Here is an 18705-nt window from a genome sequence, read left to right on the forward strand (position 1 = left end):
AACCAGCTCCTGGTTTCATTGATCCTCTGTATTGTTTCTTTAGCCTCTATGTCATTTATTTCTGCTCTGATCTTTATTATTTCCTTCCTTCTACTACAGTTGGCATTTACTTGCTGGTCTTTTTCTACTTCTTTTAGATGCAGGGTTAAATTGTTTATTTGAGCTTTTTCTAGCTTCTTAAAGTGTGCCTGTAGTGCTATGAACTTCCCTCTCAGTACTGCTTTTGCTTTGTCCCATAAATTTTGAGTTGTTATATGCTCATTATCATTCATTTCTATGAACTTTTTTATTTCTTCTTTGATCTCACTGTTATATTTGTTATTTAACAACCTGCTCTTTAGTTTCCATGTGTTTGAGAATTTTTGAGTATTCTGTTGTGGTTGATGTCAAGTTTCATGCCATTGTGATCAGAGAAAGTGCTTGATATGATTTCAATCTTCTTAAATTTGTTGAGACCACTTTTGTGTCCTAACATGTGGTCTATCCTAGAGAATGTACCATGAGCACGTGAAAAGAACGTATATTCTGCTGCTTTAGGATGAAAGGTTCTGAAGATATCTATTAAATCGAGTTGATCTAGTGTGTCCTTTCAGTCTACTGTTTCTTTGTTAATTTTCTTTCTTGAGGATCTATCTAGTGATGTTAGTGGGGTATTGAAATCCCCTACTATTATAGTATTGCTGTTGATCTCACCCTTTATATCCATCAAAGTCTGCTTTATATATTTAGGTGCTCCTATATTAGGTGCATAGATATTTATAAGTTATATCTTCCTGTTCGATTGCTCCCTTTATCATTATGTAGTGGCCTTCTTCATCTGTTATTATAGCTTTTGTTTTAAAGTCCATTTTGTCTGATATAAGTATGGCTACCTCAGCTTTTTTTTCATTTCCATTTCCATGAAATATTTTTTCCCTTCCTTTTACCTTCAGTCTATGTGTACCTTTTGTTTTAAGGTGTGCCTCTTGTAGACAGCATATGTACTGGTCCTGTTTTCTTATCTATGCAGTTACCCTATGTCTTTTGATTGGATCATTTAATCCATTTACATTTAAGATTATTATTTATATGTAGTTGTTTATTGCCATTTTATTCTTTAAAGTTGTATTCCTCTTTTGCTCTATTCTTTTCCCACTTTGATCTGTTTACAATAAGCCCCTTAACATTTCCTGCAGCATTGGTTTGGTTGTAATAAATTCCTTGAGGGTTTTTTTTTTTGGTCTGGGAAGGTTTTTATTTCTCCTTCAATTTTAAATGATAGCCTTGCTGGATAAAGAAGTCTTGCTTGTAGGTTCTTGTTCTGCATTACTTTGAATATTTCTTGCTATTCCCTTCTGGCCTCATGTGTTTCTGTTGAGAAGTCGGATGTCATGCTTATGGTGGCTCCTTTGTAGGTGATAGCTTTTTTTCTCTAGCAGCTTTTAATATTTTCTTTTTATCACTTAGCTTTGATATTTTAATTATGAAGTGTCTTGGTGTAGATTTCTTTGGGTTTCTCTTTAATGGAGTTCTCTGTGCTTCTTGAATTGTGAGAGTTTTTCATGCATGAATTTAGGGAAGTTTTCTACTATGATATGATTAAACAAAGTCTCTATCCCTTGTTCTTTCTCTTCTTCTTCAGGAACCCCTATGATGTGGATGTTATTTCCCTTCATGTTGTCACAGAGCTCTATGAGTTTCCTCAGACTTTTTGAGTCTCTTTACTTTTTTCTGCTATGCTTCCATGTCTTCATTCAACTTGTCCTCCAACTCACTGATTCAATCCTTAGTTTCATCCATCCTATTTTTAATTCCTTCCATTGCAGTCTTCATTTCTGATATTGTATTTTTCATGTCTGACTGATTCTATTTTAATATTTCAATATCCTTTTTTATACTTGCTATTTCTTTATTTAGGTGTTTGTAATGACCATCCATTGTTGTTCCAAGATCCCTAAGCATCCTTACAATCATTATTTTAAACTCTGCATTCAGAAGTTTGGTTATTTCCATATCACTCAGTTCATTTCCTGAAGGTTTCTCTTGTGGTTTCATTTGGATTGTACTTCTCTGTCTTCTCATTATGTCTGTATGTTTGGGTGTATTATTTGTAGAGCTGGTTGAGTCTACACTTGTTGTTGTCTTTTTTTAATTTTTATTTTTTGAGCTTTTTCTTGCTTCTTAATGTATGCCTGTAATGCTATGAACTTCCCTTTCAGGACTACTGTGTCCCGTAAATTTTGATTTGTTGTATGTCCACCATTTTCATTTGTTTCAAGGAAATTTTTTATTTCTTCCTTGACCTCATTGTTAACCCATTTGTTACTTGTTAATAATAACATACTATTTAGCCTTCAAGTGTCTCAATGTTTTTCAGTTTTCTATTGCATTTGATTTCTAGTTTTATGCCACTGTAATCAGAGAAGATGCTTGATATGACTTCAATCTTCTTAATTTTATTTAGACTTGTTTTGTATCCTCACATGTAGTCTACCCTAGAGAACATACCATGAGCTCTTGTAAAGAATGTATATTCTGCTACTTTGGGGTGATTAGCTCTGAAGATATCAATTAAATCCAGTGTGTCATTTAATGGCACTGCTTCTTTATTAATTTTGTGTCTTGAGGATCTATCCATTGATGTTAGTGGGGTATTCAAATGCTCTATGATTATAGTATTGCTGTCAATCTCATGCTTTATTTCCATCAAAGTCTGCTTTATATATTTAGGTGCTCCTATATTAGGCACATAAATATTTACAATGGTTATATCCTCCTGTTGGGTTGCTCCCTTTATCATTATATAGTGACTTTCTTTATCCCTTACTATAGCCTTCGTTTTAAAGTCTATTTTGTCTGATATAATTATTGATACCCCAACTTTTTTACATTCCAATTTTCATGAAAGACTTTTATCCATACCTTCACGTTCAGTTTATATGTATCTTTTGTTCTGAGATGTGTCTCTTGTAGACAGCATATGTACGGGTCCTGTTTTCTTATCCATGCAGCTACCCTATGTCTTTTGATTGGAGCATTTAATCCATTTACATTTAAAATTATAATTGATATGTATTTATTTATTGCCATTTTATCTTTTAAATCTACAATCCTCTTTTTCTCTATTTCTGTTTTTCCTTTGCTCTTTTTACAGCAGGCCCCTTAACATTTCTTGCAGTACTGGTTTGGTTGTAATTATTTTGTTGTTGTTGTTTTTTGTCTGGTGAGCTTTTTATTTCTCCTTCACTTTTAAATGATAGCCTTGCTGGATAAAGAAGTCTTGGTTGTAGGTTCTTGTTTTGCATCACTTTGAATATTTCTGGCCAATCCCTCTGGCCTCAAGTGTTTCTGTTGAGAAGTCCAATGTCATCCTTATGGAGGCTCCTCTGTAGGTAATTAACTGCTTTTCTCTTGAAGCTTTTAGTATTATTTCTTGGTCTCTTAATTTTGGCGCTTTAATTATGATGTGTCTTGGTGTAGGCCTCCTTGGGTTTCTCTTAATGGGACCCTCTGTGCTTTTTGTGTGTGTGTGTGACATAGACTGAAAGAGATAGAGAGAGGGACAGATACGAACAGACAGACAGGAAGTGAAAGAGATGAGAAGCATCAATTCTTCATTGTGGCACCTTAGTTATTTACTGATTGCTTTCTCATATGTGCCTTGACTGGGAGGCTACAGCAAACTGAGTGACCCCTTGTTCAAGCCAGCAACCATGGCTTCAAGTTGGTGAGCCTTGCTCAAACTAGATGAGCCCATGCTCAAGCCCACAACCCCTGTGTTTAGAACCTGGGTCCTCTGCATCCTAGTCTAGTGCTTTATCCATTGTGCCACCACCTGGTCAGGCCTCTCTGTGCTTCTTAAATTTGTGTGACATTTTCCACCGGTTTAGAAAAATTTTCAGCTATGATTTCTTCAAATAGCTTCTCTATTCCTTCTTCTTTCTCTTCTTCTTCAGGAATCCCTATGATGCATATGTTGTTTCTCTTCATGTCACAGAGCTCTCTTAGCATTTCCTCGGTCTTTTTGAGCTAGATTTCTTTTCTGTTGCTCTGTTTCTGTGCTTCTGTTTATCTTGGTCTCCAAATCACTGATTCGATCCTCTGCTTTATCTAGCCTGCTGTTGATTCCTTCTATTGAGTCTTCATTTCTGATATTGTATTTGTCCTGTCTGACTGGTCCTTTTTTATAATTTTAATGTCTTTTTTTATGCTTGCTATCTATTTAGGTGCTCATTACATCCATCCATTGTTGCTCTAAGATCCTTAAGCATCCTAAAAATCATTATTTTAAACTGTACATCTGATAGTTTGGTTACTTCCATTTCATTTTGTTTGTTTTTGAGGGATTTCTCTTGTTGATTCATTTGAGTCCCATTTCTCTGTTTGCCATTTTGTCTGTGTATTAGGTAGCACTGACTTTGAAAGTTTTGTGGTGTCTTTATGAAGAAGATGAGCTCAGTGGTACTGACCTCCCAGCCACCTGTTCCCCTTGTTCTAGGTATGCTTCTTGTGGGTACTATTTTCCCTCTTGCTGTATATGAGTATTGAATGCTATTGGTCCTTTTGTGGATACTGTTATCACTTCAGGCTGGCTGGATCTAAGAGTTAACTTTGATCATGTGTATTACACACTGTGCAATGTCTGTCCTGTTGAGCGTATTTATTCTCCACAGTGTCTGGTGCCTGCTAGACTCCTCCATTGGGCCTGCTGCTTGTGTAGCTGAGTCTGTGTTGGTGGTGTCTGCCACCCACTACCAGTTGTGTTGGCTCTAGATCTTCTTGGGTTGGTGTCATCTGTTGTTTGTAACCCGCTGAGGGCTACCTATCTGCAGCTATGGCTCTTTAAGCTGTTTGTGTCTACATTTTCTGTGCCTGGGTAGTGTGGGAGGGACCAACCTTTGTATAAGGATCAGCTACCTCCTGCTTAGAGATGACAGCAGCTCTGTAAAAGCCCCAAGCTCTGTAAGATTTGTCTCCACTTTTCAACTGTTCCTCTTCCTCTGGCAGCTGCTTGGTCTTCCTACAGAGTCTTCTGTAGAAAGACTGTAGTGTGGGCTCATACAGGCCTCACCAAACCAACCCCTCTACAGGTTGCATGCTTGGCAGCTTAGGGCAACTGAGGTTGGGAATACAATGTTAGTGGGACCCCCTACTTCAGGGGTCTCTTGGTCAGGATCTCAGTCCAGGGAATTTGGTCTCTCCTCCAGAGCTTAATCCCTCAGCCATTGCTGGATTCTCAAATTTTATTTCTCCCCAACAAGTTGAGCAGCAGGTTCAGATCAAGTGTGGCCAACAGTTCCCTCTGCAGTTTTTAAAGCTGGTGAGACCCTGGTCCCAGGGAGGAAGACTGAGAGAGTCCTCTCCTGGGGGTTGACTGTGCCCCCCCAGAAAATTGCTAAGCCCCTCAACCATATCCAACAATAGGCTTACAGGGACCCACACATTAAATGTCCATACTCCAAGCCTGTCTTCCTTTCTCTTGTGGAATTTAGCCCAGCAAGTAGGATATCCAGCACCCAGGCTGGCTAACTGTGAAGCTCCACCCTATCCAATGCACATGAGCCACTCTGCCAGTGCTGATCACAGAGAGTAGAACTCACATCAGTTGGGTCAGGTGTGAAAAACCCTTCTTTAGGATACCACTATAACAAGGGTTGTTAGGTCCTGAACCAATGCTCTCTACAGCTGGCCACTGGATGTGCCATCCTTGGGCTTCCCTGTTAGGAACCCAGCACAGACCAGTGGGAGACACTGCCCATGACTAGCCCTCAGCAACTTTCTTGGAGCTACAAGCAATTCAGATTTTGTGGCTGCCACTGCTGGGCCCAGGTGCACATGGAAATACAAAGCTGCACACCTTGGCTGGCTTTTACCCACTCTGGGCCTGGGGGAAGGTCCACTTAAAAGGCCAAAGTTCCCTGAGTAACACCTCCTGCAGCCAGTCCGTTGGCTGCTTGTTGGGCCGAACCATTGAATAAACCTCTGGTAGAGTCTAGAGCAGTGGTGTCAACCTGGTCCCTACTGCCCACTAGTAGGCATTCCAGCTTTCATGGCTGGTGGTAGTGGAGCAACCAAAGTATAAATAAAAAGATAGATTTAACTATAGTAAGTTGTTTTATAAAGATTTATTCTGCCAAACTTAGCAAAAATCTGACATAAAGTACTTGGTAAGTAATTATTATTATATGCTTTAACTTGCTGTAACTCTGCTTTATAAATTTTATAAAGAAAAATTACTTCCCTACTTAATAAATCACCATTACTGTGGAACCGGTGGGTGGTTAGAAAATTTTACTACTAATAGAGATACAAAATTGGGCGGTAGGTATAAAAAGGTTTACTACCCCTGATCTAGAGCCTGCAGCAATTCAGGGATTAGGAAGGGTAGTGGGTGTGTCTCTGCCCCTAAACCCCAGGTGTAAAATTACTATCTTTTTGACCTGTAGTCTTACTCTTCTGCCTAAAAGCTTAAATCTACTTGTAAGAGATTCATCGTGTGCCAAATAAATTATACTTCTCATTCCTAGGTCTGCTGATATTGGCCCTTAGCTAGTGTTTTCATGAGTAATAAGTTTCCACAAGAAAGCAAGGATGGGTTCATCATAAAAGATAAGATTTGTGCCATAAGAAACAAGAAATCCAAAGAAACAGTTAGACATAATCTATGCCACTGTCTCTCTAATTATAGATATATCCAGTAAACAGCTCGAGTTATGTGTCATAAAAGTATAATTTATCTTAGCCTTGAATTCAAAATAATTCAGCATACCGATTGGAGGCCACTTACCTAAGACCACTTCCATCGTCTTATTAACTGGACTAACAATCACGGGCCTCATGGGCCTATTTTCCTCTGAAAGAAAAACATACATAGTGTTTCTCAGTCTTGTATAGATCAGAATCTCAATTAATAACAACACTTGGACAAATATACCAAAATATACTACACAGTAATCAGGCAAATATTCTCTCAAGTGCATAGAACATTTAAGGCAGGAGAGAAGGCAAGAGGTGAAGGAAGGAGGCCAACATGCAGCCACGGAAAAACCATGAATACCCACTACAAAGCCTACACCCTTCTGAACCCATGGAGGTTGGTGCTACAGAAAACCACACACAACACCAGGGCCTGGGGCTCCAGACAATGCCTCTCTTAGAGCAAATCAGGAACAAGTGGACAGGTACTTCCATGGGTGGAGCATTACTCCCCAGAGGGGTCATCCAGTGTTGGACCTGCTTATAATCAGTACTTTTAATCATAATGCAAGAGTAGAATGTCAAGGAATTTGGCATTATTTATTATCAGGCATACAAATATTAAGTAGCTCCAGTAATTATTCTGAATTTTATTTACAAGAAAATTGGCTTTAAGGGATAACTCATGGTCAATCCTGAGAATCTACAAACTTGAATATCAAGTATTCAAAAACAAAAACAAAACATAAAAACAAGCCAGCTCCATCAAAGCAGGATACTGGCTCTTGTTTGCTAATATATACCTAGAACAGTGCTTGGCATAGAGTCGATGTTTAATAAATAGCTATGAATATTCCTTTAGAAGAAAATAAAAAATTATCTCACCCATAGTTAAGTATATTATTTCTACATAAGGAATCAGAAAAGGAGATAAAAAATATATCTGTTGGTCTGGTTTCTATACCTCAAGAAAAACAAACCAGAGCCTTAGAATGACCAGAGAAAGGCTACTAAAATCTCAAATAGCTTATAGAAATTAACTCTGATTTAATAAAATAAACTTTGGGAAAACATAAATTATTATACAATTGCAAAAACTCATCTAGATGTAGGTGATCATATTCTGGGTGACTCTGGGATATTCCCTATTTATGCCTGTTGTCCCAGCATAATTATTAATAGAGACCCCTTTTACTTTCAAACCCCTGGTTAGAGTAACTCTTTGTATATTACTAAATACTTAACAAAATCTGATACTTACAGAAAGGTTGAACATTCTTCCCATCCCTAGGTAATTTGTAAGAGTGCGTTTTGTTGTGAAATAGTTTTTAATATGAAACATGGTTATTAGAGAATTAAAAGCCTCCAGAAATTAACAAAAATAATTATCAATATATCTACTGATTGCTTATCTGTTCTGCACCAGACACATAACCATACAGTTGATCTCTAATCTTTCCAACAACTTGGAAAAGTTGTACCATCTTTGTACAGAGGCTTAGATATGTAAAGTAACTGGGCTACAGGGATCTACCAAGAGGTAGATTCTGGAAGCGTAACTTATTCCAAAGCCCATTAGCATCCATGCCACCATGCTCATCGCTAAACACTCAGATTCCCCAAGGGAAGGCCATCAGAGTATCCTCATACACCAGCCAGCAACCAGCCCCAGAACTCTCAGAAAGAAGCATCTTTAGCTATCTCAAAGAATGAGCCTCCTAGTTCCATTGAAAATGTAGCTCACATTGATGTTTAATTAGAACTGCATCTGAAACAGGAATGAAAGTAATGTACATACTATTTAGCAACAAAAACTAAAACCATGTGACCTTTGGCTTAAGCTTCTCATGGATTTAGTCATAGCTTCTCATAGACTCAGTTCCTTCATTGACAACGAAAGCACTATCAGCATCATGGTCTCTGGGCCTGCCCAGATTTAATTTCCTAGGACTGAAACTAGGACTCACCAAGAGTTAAAAGTTCTACAGCACGGGTAATGCGATATTGCTTTCCCAAGTAGGTGTGGGACGCAAGACAAGTATAGTTCCCTTTATGAGCTTCAGTCACATTTATGATGATGAGTTTACTTGATTCTCCAACAAAGTTTATATTATCAAGAAGTAAAGGTTTGCAATCCTAGATAAAATGACAGGAATGAAATATTGCAACCAATTAATAACTTTCTCTAGTCTGCCAGGAAAAAAAATTCCATTGTTTTCATATCAGCACATGTATACGTTATAAGTATATATACACAAATATGCACAGATATTCAAAGAAAGTTTCCTTGCATACAAGTTTCAATATTGCAATTTTATGGCAAATGTCAAAATTATAATCTTAGGATATTAAATGTTTAGGCCTATGAGCCTTGCCCTTTAAAGACAAATTTATTTGGCATTAAAAAGAAAACACACTATAATTTCTTTGTAATGCTGCACTTTCTTTCTTCACTTATATTATTGATTTTGAGTTTCTTACCCTTCATAGATTGCATTCCCAAGTAAGCTCCAACTAACTAGGTAGGTCCAAGGTACCAAACATGATATGTTCCATGCAGTGCTAGCCATCACTTTTAAGACTGTTACAGAAACTACCAAGTTATTTAAGGACCACTTGATATTTTTAATAAAACACTAAAGAATATATTTTGTAGTAAGTAATTATTTCTTAAAAATGCTATAATTTATATTCAGTCTTTTCTTTAAATTTTTTATTCTTATACTCTTCTCAACAAAAACTTATTAAACAAAAATAGAAAAGTAAGATTTTAATTAAGCTGCAAATAAAATATATGTAGTTTTTCAACATTTGTTTAAAATTGCCTATTAAGTTTCACCACTCAAAGAAAACAATATGCCAAATGTAAAAGTACTTTGCAGATTCAACATATTGTCTATGACAGAAAGATATTGTACTAGCTAGGGAAGTAAAATATATATATATATATTTAATAAAAGTAAAAAGTATATTTAATATAATATTACCTTATACCACTGTATTTCAGGTAACTTATTGTTCTCATCTTTAAAGGAATCCAAATGAGGACAAACAAGTTGTCCATTTCCTGCAATAGGTAGTCTCTGTGTATATAAAGCTTGTGCACTATAACATAAGTCAGGTTCGTGTTGTACAAATTTTGCAGTTACTTTAATCTTGAGGCAGTAAGTTGAATTACTAAATAAATCAAAATAGGAGAATTAAGCACCATTAAAGGATTTTTCCATTTTTAACTACTGTAGATACATAAAACATATGTTTGTAACACATTAGTTCCTTTCTTACCTCACTGCACAAAAGTAATGTCCTGAATCCTCAACCTTAGTTGGAACAAACCAAAGTTTATCTTTGTGCTGATGAATTCTGGAGTCTTTCTCTGTAGATATAGATGTCTTGCTATCATTTTTATACCAATTTATAGTGCCTTTTTTTTCATTTGGGTTAAGAGGACATGAACGAACATCAATTTCATATGCAGAAGAAACTAAAATTACTCGTTCTTCACGTTCCTCACATTCACCTTTAAAAAGGAGAAAGGAAAAGCAAATTCTGTATGAAATTTGTCAATATTTCTTACTGTAACATCTATATAGAAACATATCAAGTATTCAATACATCAGTTTATATGAACTATGAAAGTTTTAACATCCTTTTGATTTAACAGCCTTATCGTGGAAGTCTGAAATATTTATATTCAAATCCAGTTGTGTTACTACCTGAGTGCCCTGAGAAAGTCATTTAATCTCTCCTCCTCTCTTAATTCATCTAAAAACTGGTGAAAATGTAGCAGGCAAAAGATCTGCTTCAGTACAAGATGGAGTATCAGGGACTGGACTTACCCTCCTACCTGAACAACTGAAAAATGGACAAAGGATATGAAACAACAGTGTTCAAGACTTTGAGCCTCTGGGAACAAAGATCATAGATACCAGTAAGGATGGAATGAAAGGAGGCAAGCCCTGTAATTTTTCCAAATTACTGCCTAGAGAGATTCAAAGCAATGATATTGCAAGGAGAAATCAAAGACAAAGTCCATTGTTCTCTGAGTTGAGGAAATTGAGCTGGGAATTCAGGTGAAGCAAAAGCTTGCAGAGCAGAATACCGAAAAGATTAGCACTACACTGAGAGAAGAAAAGGGAAAGAGAGAGGAAGGGAGCAAGCATTTTGGAGATCTACAGAGCGTCTCTCAGGTTTCAGTTGAGTATTGCTTAGTATAAGTTTATAATAAAACTTCCCACCAGAGTGAGAACTGCCAAAAGGATTAGAATATATAATACCTGGAGCACACACCATTCTGGAAATAGCTGCTGTTAACAACTGGAATGGAAAACTTCATTAACCATGGGACATAAAGTAGAATAGCCAGAAGGGCTGTGACTCAGTAGGTGGGGCAAATTAGGCCTAGAATAAAACTTTTTTCTGATCATGACTAATAAAATTTAAAAGAAAGACCTAAAAGGATCAGGCCCTGCCTGAGCTGCTCAGTGGAAAGAGCCCTGTTCCAGTGCACTAAGGGTGCAGGTTTGATCCCTGGTCAGGGCACACATAAGAAGCAACCAATGAGTACACAGCTAAATGGAACAACTAAGTGTAATGTAACAACTAATTAATGCTTCTCTCTCTCTCTCTCTCTCTCTTCCTTCCCCAACCTCTCTCTTTCCCTTCCTCACTGTCTCTCAAATCAATGGAAAAATAATTCTTTTAAATACCCAAAAGAATCAAGTAACAAACCTGTGACAGAACAAACCCAAGAACATTTTTTAGTAATACAAAAATATCTAGCACCCAACATGGCAAAAATAACAATGTCTAATATCTAATCAAAGTTTACTAGGCATGCAAAGAAGCAGTACAATATAACCAATAAAAAGTAGAAAATAACCAATATAAACCCAGAAATGAAAGAGATGACAAATTAATCAATGGAAAAACTAAAATATTTACTACTACTGCACTCTACTTATTCAAGACAATCAAACATGTTGAGAACAGATATCAGAGTTTTTTTTAAAAAAATACTGAAATCAAATTTCTAAAGATGAAAACTATGTTGACTTACAAAGATAACACTCAATGTGATTAATGGCCAACTTGACATTTCAGGAGAAAAGATTTATGAACTTTAAGACATTAGAAACTATTCAAAATTAAACAGAGAGAGAAAAATATCAGAACAAAATAAACAGGGCATTAGTTGGCTGCAGGACAACTTCAATACATGTAATAGCAATCCCTGAAAAGGAGGAAAGGTGAATGAAACATAAAAAGTATTTGAAGACATACTGGTTAAAGTTTTTCAAGATATTTTGAAATAAGGAACTCACAAACCCCCAAATCACAATAAAGCCCAAGCAAAAGAAGCACGAAGGAAACTCTGCCAAACAAAGGAAAAGGATATGGACTTCTTGTCAGAAACACAACAGGCCGAAGGAAACAAAAATAAAGGTAAGTACTGAAAGAAAAAAAATAACCTAGAATTCTATATTCAGTGAAAGTATCTTTCAAAAATAAAGGCAAAATAAAACTTCTTACATATTTTATACAAACTGTAAAAATTCATCACAAATCTATCAGAAAAATATAAGAAGCACTTCAGAAATAAAGAAAATAAGGTCAATAAAAAATGAATCTACACAAAGAATAAATACACCAGAAATATTAACTATATGGGTAATTATAAAATAATTTTTTATTATTTAGATTCTTTTTAAAATAACTGAATTTTTAAAGCAAAAATAATAATGTATTGTGAAATTTATAACATATAAAGTAGTAAAATGCAAAGAAACAATAGGGCCAAGATTTAGAAAGGATGTATATTGTTTTAAGTTTCTCATACCATATGTGAAATGATATAGTACTACTTAAAGGTAAATAATGATAAAAAGAAATGGACACTAGAATCCCAAGAGCAATTATTTAAAAAACAAGAACAATAACAGTTACTAGTATAAGCCAACACAGGAGATAAAATGAATCATATAAAAACCTCAATCAATCCAAAAGGCAGCAAAAAGAGAAAAAACAATGATTTTATGAGATAAATAGAAACTAAAATAACAAGGTCCTAAAATTAAACTCAAACATATTAATAATCATATTTTAAAGTTTTAATGGTCTAAACACCCCTACCTAAAGGCAGACATGGTCAGATTAGATAAAGTAAGAAGGATTCGACTGTATGCTGCCTAACACACACACTCTTTAAAGATTTTATTTATTGACTTCACAGGGGAGGGAGGGAGAGAAAGAAGTATCAACTCATAGTTGCTTCACTTTAGCTGTTCATTGATGGCTTGTCTTATGTGCCTTGACCAGGCAAGTCCAAGGTTTCAAACCGGCACTTCATCCACTGAGCTACCACTGGTCAGGCCTTACACAAACTTTAAGTATAAAGATACAGACCCTGGCCAAATAGCTCAGTTGGTTAGAGCATCATCCAGAAACAGCAAGGTTGTGGGTTCAATCCTTGGTCAGAGTACATACAGGAGGCAACCAATGAATGTACAACCCGTGGAACAACAAATGAATGCTCTCTCTCTCTCTCTCTTTCTCTCTCTCTCTCTCTGTCTCTCTAAAAGCAATCAATAAAACAAAATTAAATATAAAGATACACATACATCAAAAACTTTTTTAAAAAGCAGGGGGGAATATAGAATGTTAATACTAATTTTAAAAAGTTAAAAAGGTTATACCTGGCCCTGGCTGGTTGGCTCAGTGGTAGAGCATCGGCCTGGCGTGCAGAAGTCCCGGGTTCGATTTCCGGCCAGGGCACACAGGAGAAGCGCCCATCTGCTTCTCCACCCCTCCCCCTCTCCTTCCTCTCTGTCTCTCTCTTCCCCTCCCACAGCCGAGGCTCCATTGGAGCAAAGATGGCCCGGGCGCTGGGGATGGCTCCTTGGCCTCTGCCCCAGGTGCTAGAGTGGCTCTGGTCCCGACAGAGCGACGCCCTGGAGGGGCAGAGCATCACCCCCTGGTGGGCAGAGCGTCGCCCCCTGGTGGGCGCATGTGGAAGTCTGTCTGACTGTCTCTCCCATTTCCAGCTTCAGAGAAATACAAAATAAATAAATAAAATAAAAAAAGGTTATGCCTGACCAGGTGGTAGCGCAGTGGATAGAGCTTTGGACTGGGATGTGGAAGGACCCAGGTTCGAGACCCCGAGGTCGCCAGCTTGAGCGCGGACTCATCTGGCTTGAGCAAAAAGCTCACCAGCTAGGACGCAGGGTCGCTGGCTCCAGCAAGGGGTTACTCAGTCTGCTGATGGCCTGCAGTCAGGGCACATATGAGAAAACAATCAATGAACAACTAAGAAGTCGCAACACGCGACGAAAAACTAATGATTGATGCTTCTCATCTCTCCGTTCCTGTCTGTCCCTATCTATCCCTCTCTCTGACTGTCTCTGTAAAAAAAAAAAAAAAAAAAAGTTAAGAAGGTTATTATCATGATAAAGGAGTCATTTATCAGAAGTACATAGCAATCCTAAATGTTTACTCACTTACTAACAGTGCTTCAAAATACCAGAAGCAAAAACTGCTAGACTGCAAGGAGAAATAGAGAAGCCCACAATTATAGTCAGAGATTCCAATACCCTACTTCCAGTGATTGATAAATAAGTAGAACAATTAGATAAATAATCAGGAATGATATAAAAGATTTGAACTATATATTAACTAATTTGGCATAATTGATATTTATAGAAAATCCTACCCACCAATAGCAGAATACACATTTTTAAAATAAACACAACAAAGTTACCAAGATATGTAATATTCATGCTCATAACCCAATAACTGATACATTTAAAAGGATTTGAATTAGACAAAGTATATTCTTTGGTGCCAATGGGATTCAATTAGAAACCAGTACAGAAAGATGTCTAGGAATTCCCAGTATATTTGAGAAAACATTTTAAATGTTTAAAAATATATATACTGTCAACTAGGACACCATACTGTTCTAAATTATCAGCTCCATCAAGTACCAGTAGACTAGAACATAACTTTAACAGTATGCAGAATGCAATCATAAAAAGTATTATTCATAAAAAAACTAAAAATCACATGTCTAAATAACCCATGAATCAAAGAAGAAATAAAAAGAGAGAATAGAAAGTATTTTAACTGAATGATAGGAAAGCACAACATGTCAAAATTAATGGTATGTAATGAAACTAGAGTCTAGAGAAAAACAAACAGTAGTAAATACTTATATCAGAAAAAAGATCTCATAGTGACAATTTCAATTTCCACTCAATAAATGAGAGAAAAAGAACTGTACTCAAAATAAGAAGATAAAAATAATATAAATCCAAGAGATAATCAATGAAATGGAAAACAGAAAAACAATAGAGAAAAATCAAAGATACGAAAAGCAAGTTCCTTCAAAAAATCAATATGATTGGTTAAATCTCTAGCCAGACTGTCCAGGAAGAGAGATGATATCTCTCATTAAAACAGTCTTAAAGGGGTAATAAGAAAATGTTAAGAACAAATTTATGCCAATAAATTCAACAACTTATGTGAAATGAGCAAATTCTTTGAAAGGCACAGACAATATAAGAGCTCCCTCAAGAAGAAATAAATAACCTGAATGATCCTATAAATTTGTAGCTAAAACCTTCCACAAAGAAAATCTCAGGCCTAGATGGCTTCACTGGCATATTCACAGAAGAAACACCAATTTACACAAACTCTTCCAGAAAATTGAAGAGTTAGGTAACAGTTTTCAATTCACTCTATGAGGTCAACATTATTCTAATACCAAACCAAACAAAGACATTACAAGAAAATAAAATAAAATAAAACATAAGCCAATCTTCATCATCAACAATGATGCAAAATCTTTTTAAAACAGTTTAGCAAACTGAATCCCACAACATATCAAAAACGATAATATATTATGATGTATATAATATTCTAGAAATGCAAAGTTGGACTCACATTCAAAAAATTCAATCAATGAAATTCCATATATTAACAGAGTTTAAAAGAAAAACTATATAATATCTCAGTAGATGCAGAGAAATTGACAAAATCCAATATCTATTCATGATAAAAACTCTCAGCAAACTAGGAATAGAAGAAAATTTCATGAACCTGATGAAGTACAGCTATGAAAAACCTACAGCTCTCATACATACTAAGCTTAAGAGTAAGGTAAGGATGTTTACTCTAACCACTTTTATTCAACAGTGTACTGGAAAATCTAATTAGTACATTAAGGCAAGAAAAAAATAAATGACATCCAGATTGAAGGATAAAGTAAAATGGCTTTATTTGTTGGAAACAACAGGATCATGTATGTGGAATATACTATGAAATCTACAGAAGACCTCAAAGAATTAGTAAATTGCAATGTAAATGAGTATGCTAAATTGAATGGGTTTGCATGTACTAGCTAAGAACAATGAAAAGCTGAATCTTAAAAAATACCATTTACAATGGTATCAAAAGGTATGAATAATTAAGGATAAATCTGAGAAAATATGCATCAGACCTATCCAATTGAAAGTATAAAACAGTGCTTAAATAAATTAAACACAAAAAAAATTAATTAATTAATTAAACACCATCTAAATAAATGGAGAAATATATAAGGTGTCCTCGGGTTAAGACACAGTTCTATTCCTATAACAGTGACGTAACCTGAATTTTGGTGTAAGTTGAAACACACCCTAGCCTAAGCCACTTACCTATCCTAACACAGTTGTAAAATCATAATCTAGAACAAAAAACACAATTAAGCCACAGAAAAAGAATACTGCATATTCTTCCACTGCACAAAACCAAACTAGTTCACCCACATGGTCTGTAAGTACAATGCTAATGGTGTAAGCCAAAACACTCAAGTCTCAATTTTTTAAAGTTGAGACTTTAAACTTTTTATGGGAGTGAGCATCATAAACTCGAAATATCATATGTCGAGACTGTCTTACCCTGAGGAACCCCTCCCTGTATAATCTGTTTATAGATTAGAACATTCAATATCATTAAGATGTTAGTTGTCTCCAAATTGATTATATTCAACTCAATCCCCATCAAAATCTGAACAGGCATTTTTGTATAAATTTATAAGCTGATTCTAAAATTTATATATAATTAGTCAAAACAACTTTTTTTTAAAAAGAACCAAATTAAAAGAGTTATACTGCCTATTGCAACATTTATTATAAAGCCATACAAATTAAGACAGTGTAGTACTGGCATAAAGCTAAGTAGGTCACTGAACAGAATAGAGGTCCCAGAAATAAATTATACAAACATATTCAACTGATTTTTCTTACAGAGGCATGAAGGAAGTTCACTGGAGAAAAGACAGTCTTATAAAAAAATATGGCTATCCTTATGTAAAATAAAACACACACAAAAAAACATTTTTTGAGCTTTTGAGGCAGGATTTCTAAATGGCAGATCTCCATAAATTTATTCCTCCTTAAAAACAACAAAAAGACTGGAAATTTTTCAAAATCAATGGGTTGCAACAATGAGAACATTTATTTTAAAAAACACCAGCAACAGCTGAATCTCTGGAGAACCGCAGGATTTGTGGTTTTGTAACTTAAATTACTCTTGTCTTCCTCTATTTCCAGCTCCACTATAAACTTGAAAAGCAGCAGCCTTCCAAACAGCTGTGAAAACCAGCAGGCTTGCAAGAGCACGCTAGGTTTAGGGCCCCTTACAATGTCCCATTCCTGAGCATTTCCACAATTTGGCATGACTGGAAGTTCTGTGGAAAAGTCACACTCACAGAATGGTGTTGTTATTGTCCTGACTCAGAGTTCCACAGGAAAAGTCCTACTCCTTGAATGTTTGTTTAAAAATACCAATCAATGGCAACTGTTTAACACAGAAGCTGCCTGAAGCCATGATACCAATTGACACAAAGAGTCTGGCCAAAAGAAAAAGGACGATCTGGGGAACTAAATGCCCATGGGGAGATTTGAAAAGCTCTAATATATTCCTGGGTAATTCAGAAGTGTGCATATGTATGCAGGGCTGTGTACATGCCAAGGGAAGACCACAGAAGGCACAAGTCACTTAAATATGGATGACCTTAAGGTCAAACACAAGCAGGAAGTAAAGCTGAAAGCAGAGTTGTAAACAGCATTAAGTATTGAAGGCACACTCTAACACACGTAGGTCTCCTCAGCAAAGGGTAGACTTATTGGCTCAAATAATCTAAACCAATAATAATACACAGAAATGCTTAACTTACCGGCATCCAGAGAAGAAATCAGTAGAGCTAGGAAACAAACAAGACTGAGTAACACTTTCATATTCTCCTAGAGAAACAGGAATGGAGGAAAAACAAAAAATAAAAAATGTTACTATTCCAGAAAATCTCTAAAGTTAATACCTGTTCCCACCCTCACCACCATGTCACACTGATAGGTTTAGTCTCTCCAAATCATTAATGTGATCATCTTTCTGGATAGGAAATGGGAGAAGGGAAAATAAAGACTTTTAACAGAAGTGGGGACTAGTTCAACTCAAGATTAGGAAAACTTCCTTCATCTGTCCCAATATTCATTTTTAGTCTTGAATACCATTTAAATTTCCCCCAAATCTTATTTACACTACATTCAAAGTAGAGTACTTACTAGACCCTAAACCAGCTTACTACTAATCATATGGATTTGTTCCCTGCCTGGTACACAGCAAGTAACAGTACTCACTTGCAAAAGTCACCCCTCACTTCCAGGTCCAGCTCAGAGGTCACACCTTCATCTTAAATGGTAAGACACTAAGTTACTTATATAAAATTATGCAGTTACACGAAAATGCACACATACACAAAAAAAGACCAAAAAGATAACAATATATATATTAATTGGGTTGGTTCTTGTGGTTGGGTGGTTTTCCCTTCTCTGGCACTTTCTAAAATTTCTACAATGAGCATGTATTAATTATATTACAAAGTAAAAATAAATTGTGGCTTGGAAGGCCATACCAACATAGCATTAGCTACAACAGGTATAGATCATCAGTAGGACTATGTATTAAACTATAGTCTTAGTAACTTATTTTAAT

The 18705-nt window shown here is 35.9% G+C and overlaps 1 protein-coding gene across 9 annotated transcripts in view; it reads right to left on the bottom strand.

Annotated features, from left to right (window-relative positions):
• The window catches only part of IL1R1 (interleukin 1 receptor type 1), a 127350-nt gene that overhangs the window by 26498 nt on the left and 82147 nt on the right, over nucleotides 1-18705 (bottom strand). For all 9 annotated transcript variants that reach the window (XM_066267904.1, XM_066267912.1, XM_066267906.1 and 6 more), the window contains 6 exons: nucleotides 18351-18402; nucleotides 17891-17957; nucleotides 9961-10195; nucleotides 9663-9852; nucleotides 8643-8811; nucleotides 6767-6832 (listed from right to left, as the gene is read on the bottom strand). In XM_066267904.1, the coding sequence (XP_066124001.1) occupies nucleotides 6767-6832; nucleotides 8643-8811; nucleotides 9663-9852; nucleotides 9961-10195; nucleotides 17891-17951 (721 nt within the window). In that variant the 5' untranslated portion in view covers nucleotides 17952-17957; nucleotides 18351-18402. The remainder of the gene's footprint in view (nucleotides 1-6766; nucleotides 6833-8642; nucleotides 8812-9662; nucleotides 9853-9960; nucleotides 10196-17890; nucleotides 17958-18350; nucleotides 18403-18705) is intronic.

Source organism: Saccopteryx bilineata, chromosome 3, assembly GCF_036850765.1.
Source record: "Saccopteryx bilineata isolate mSacBil1 chromosome 3, mSacBil1_pri_phased_curated, whole genome shotgun sequence".
NCBI lineage: Eukaryota > Metazoa > Chordata > Mammalia > Chiroptera > Emballonuridae > Saccopteryx > Saccopteryx bilineata.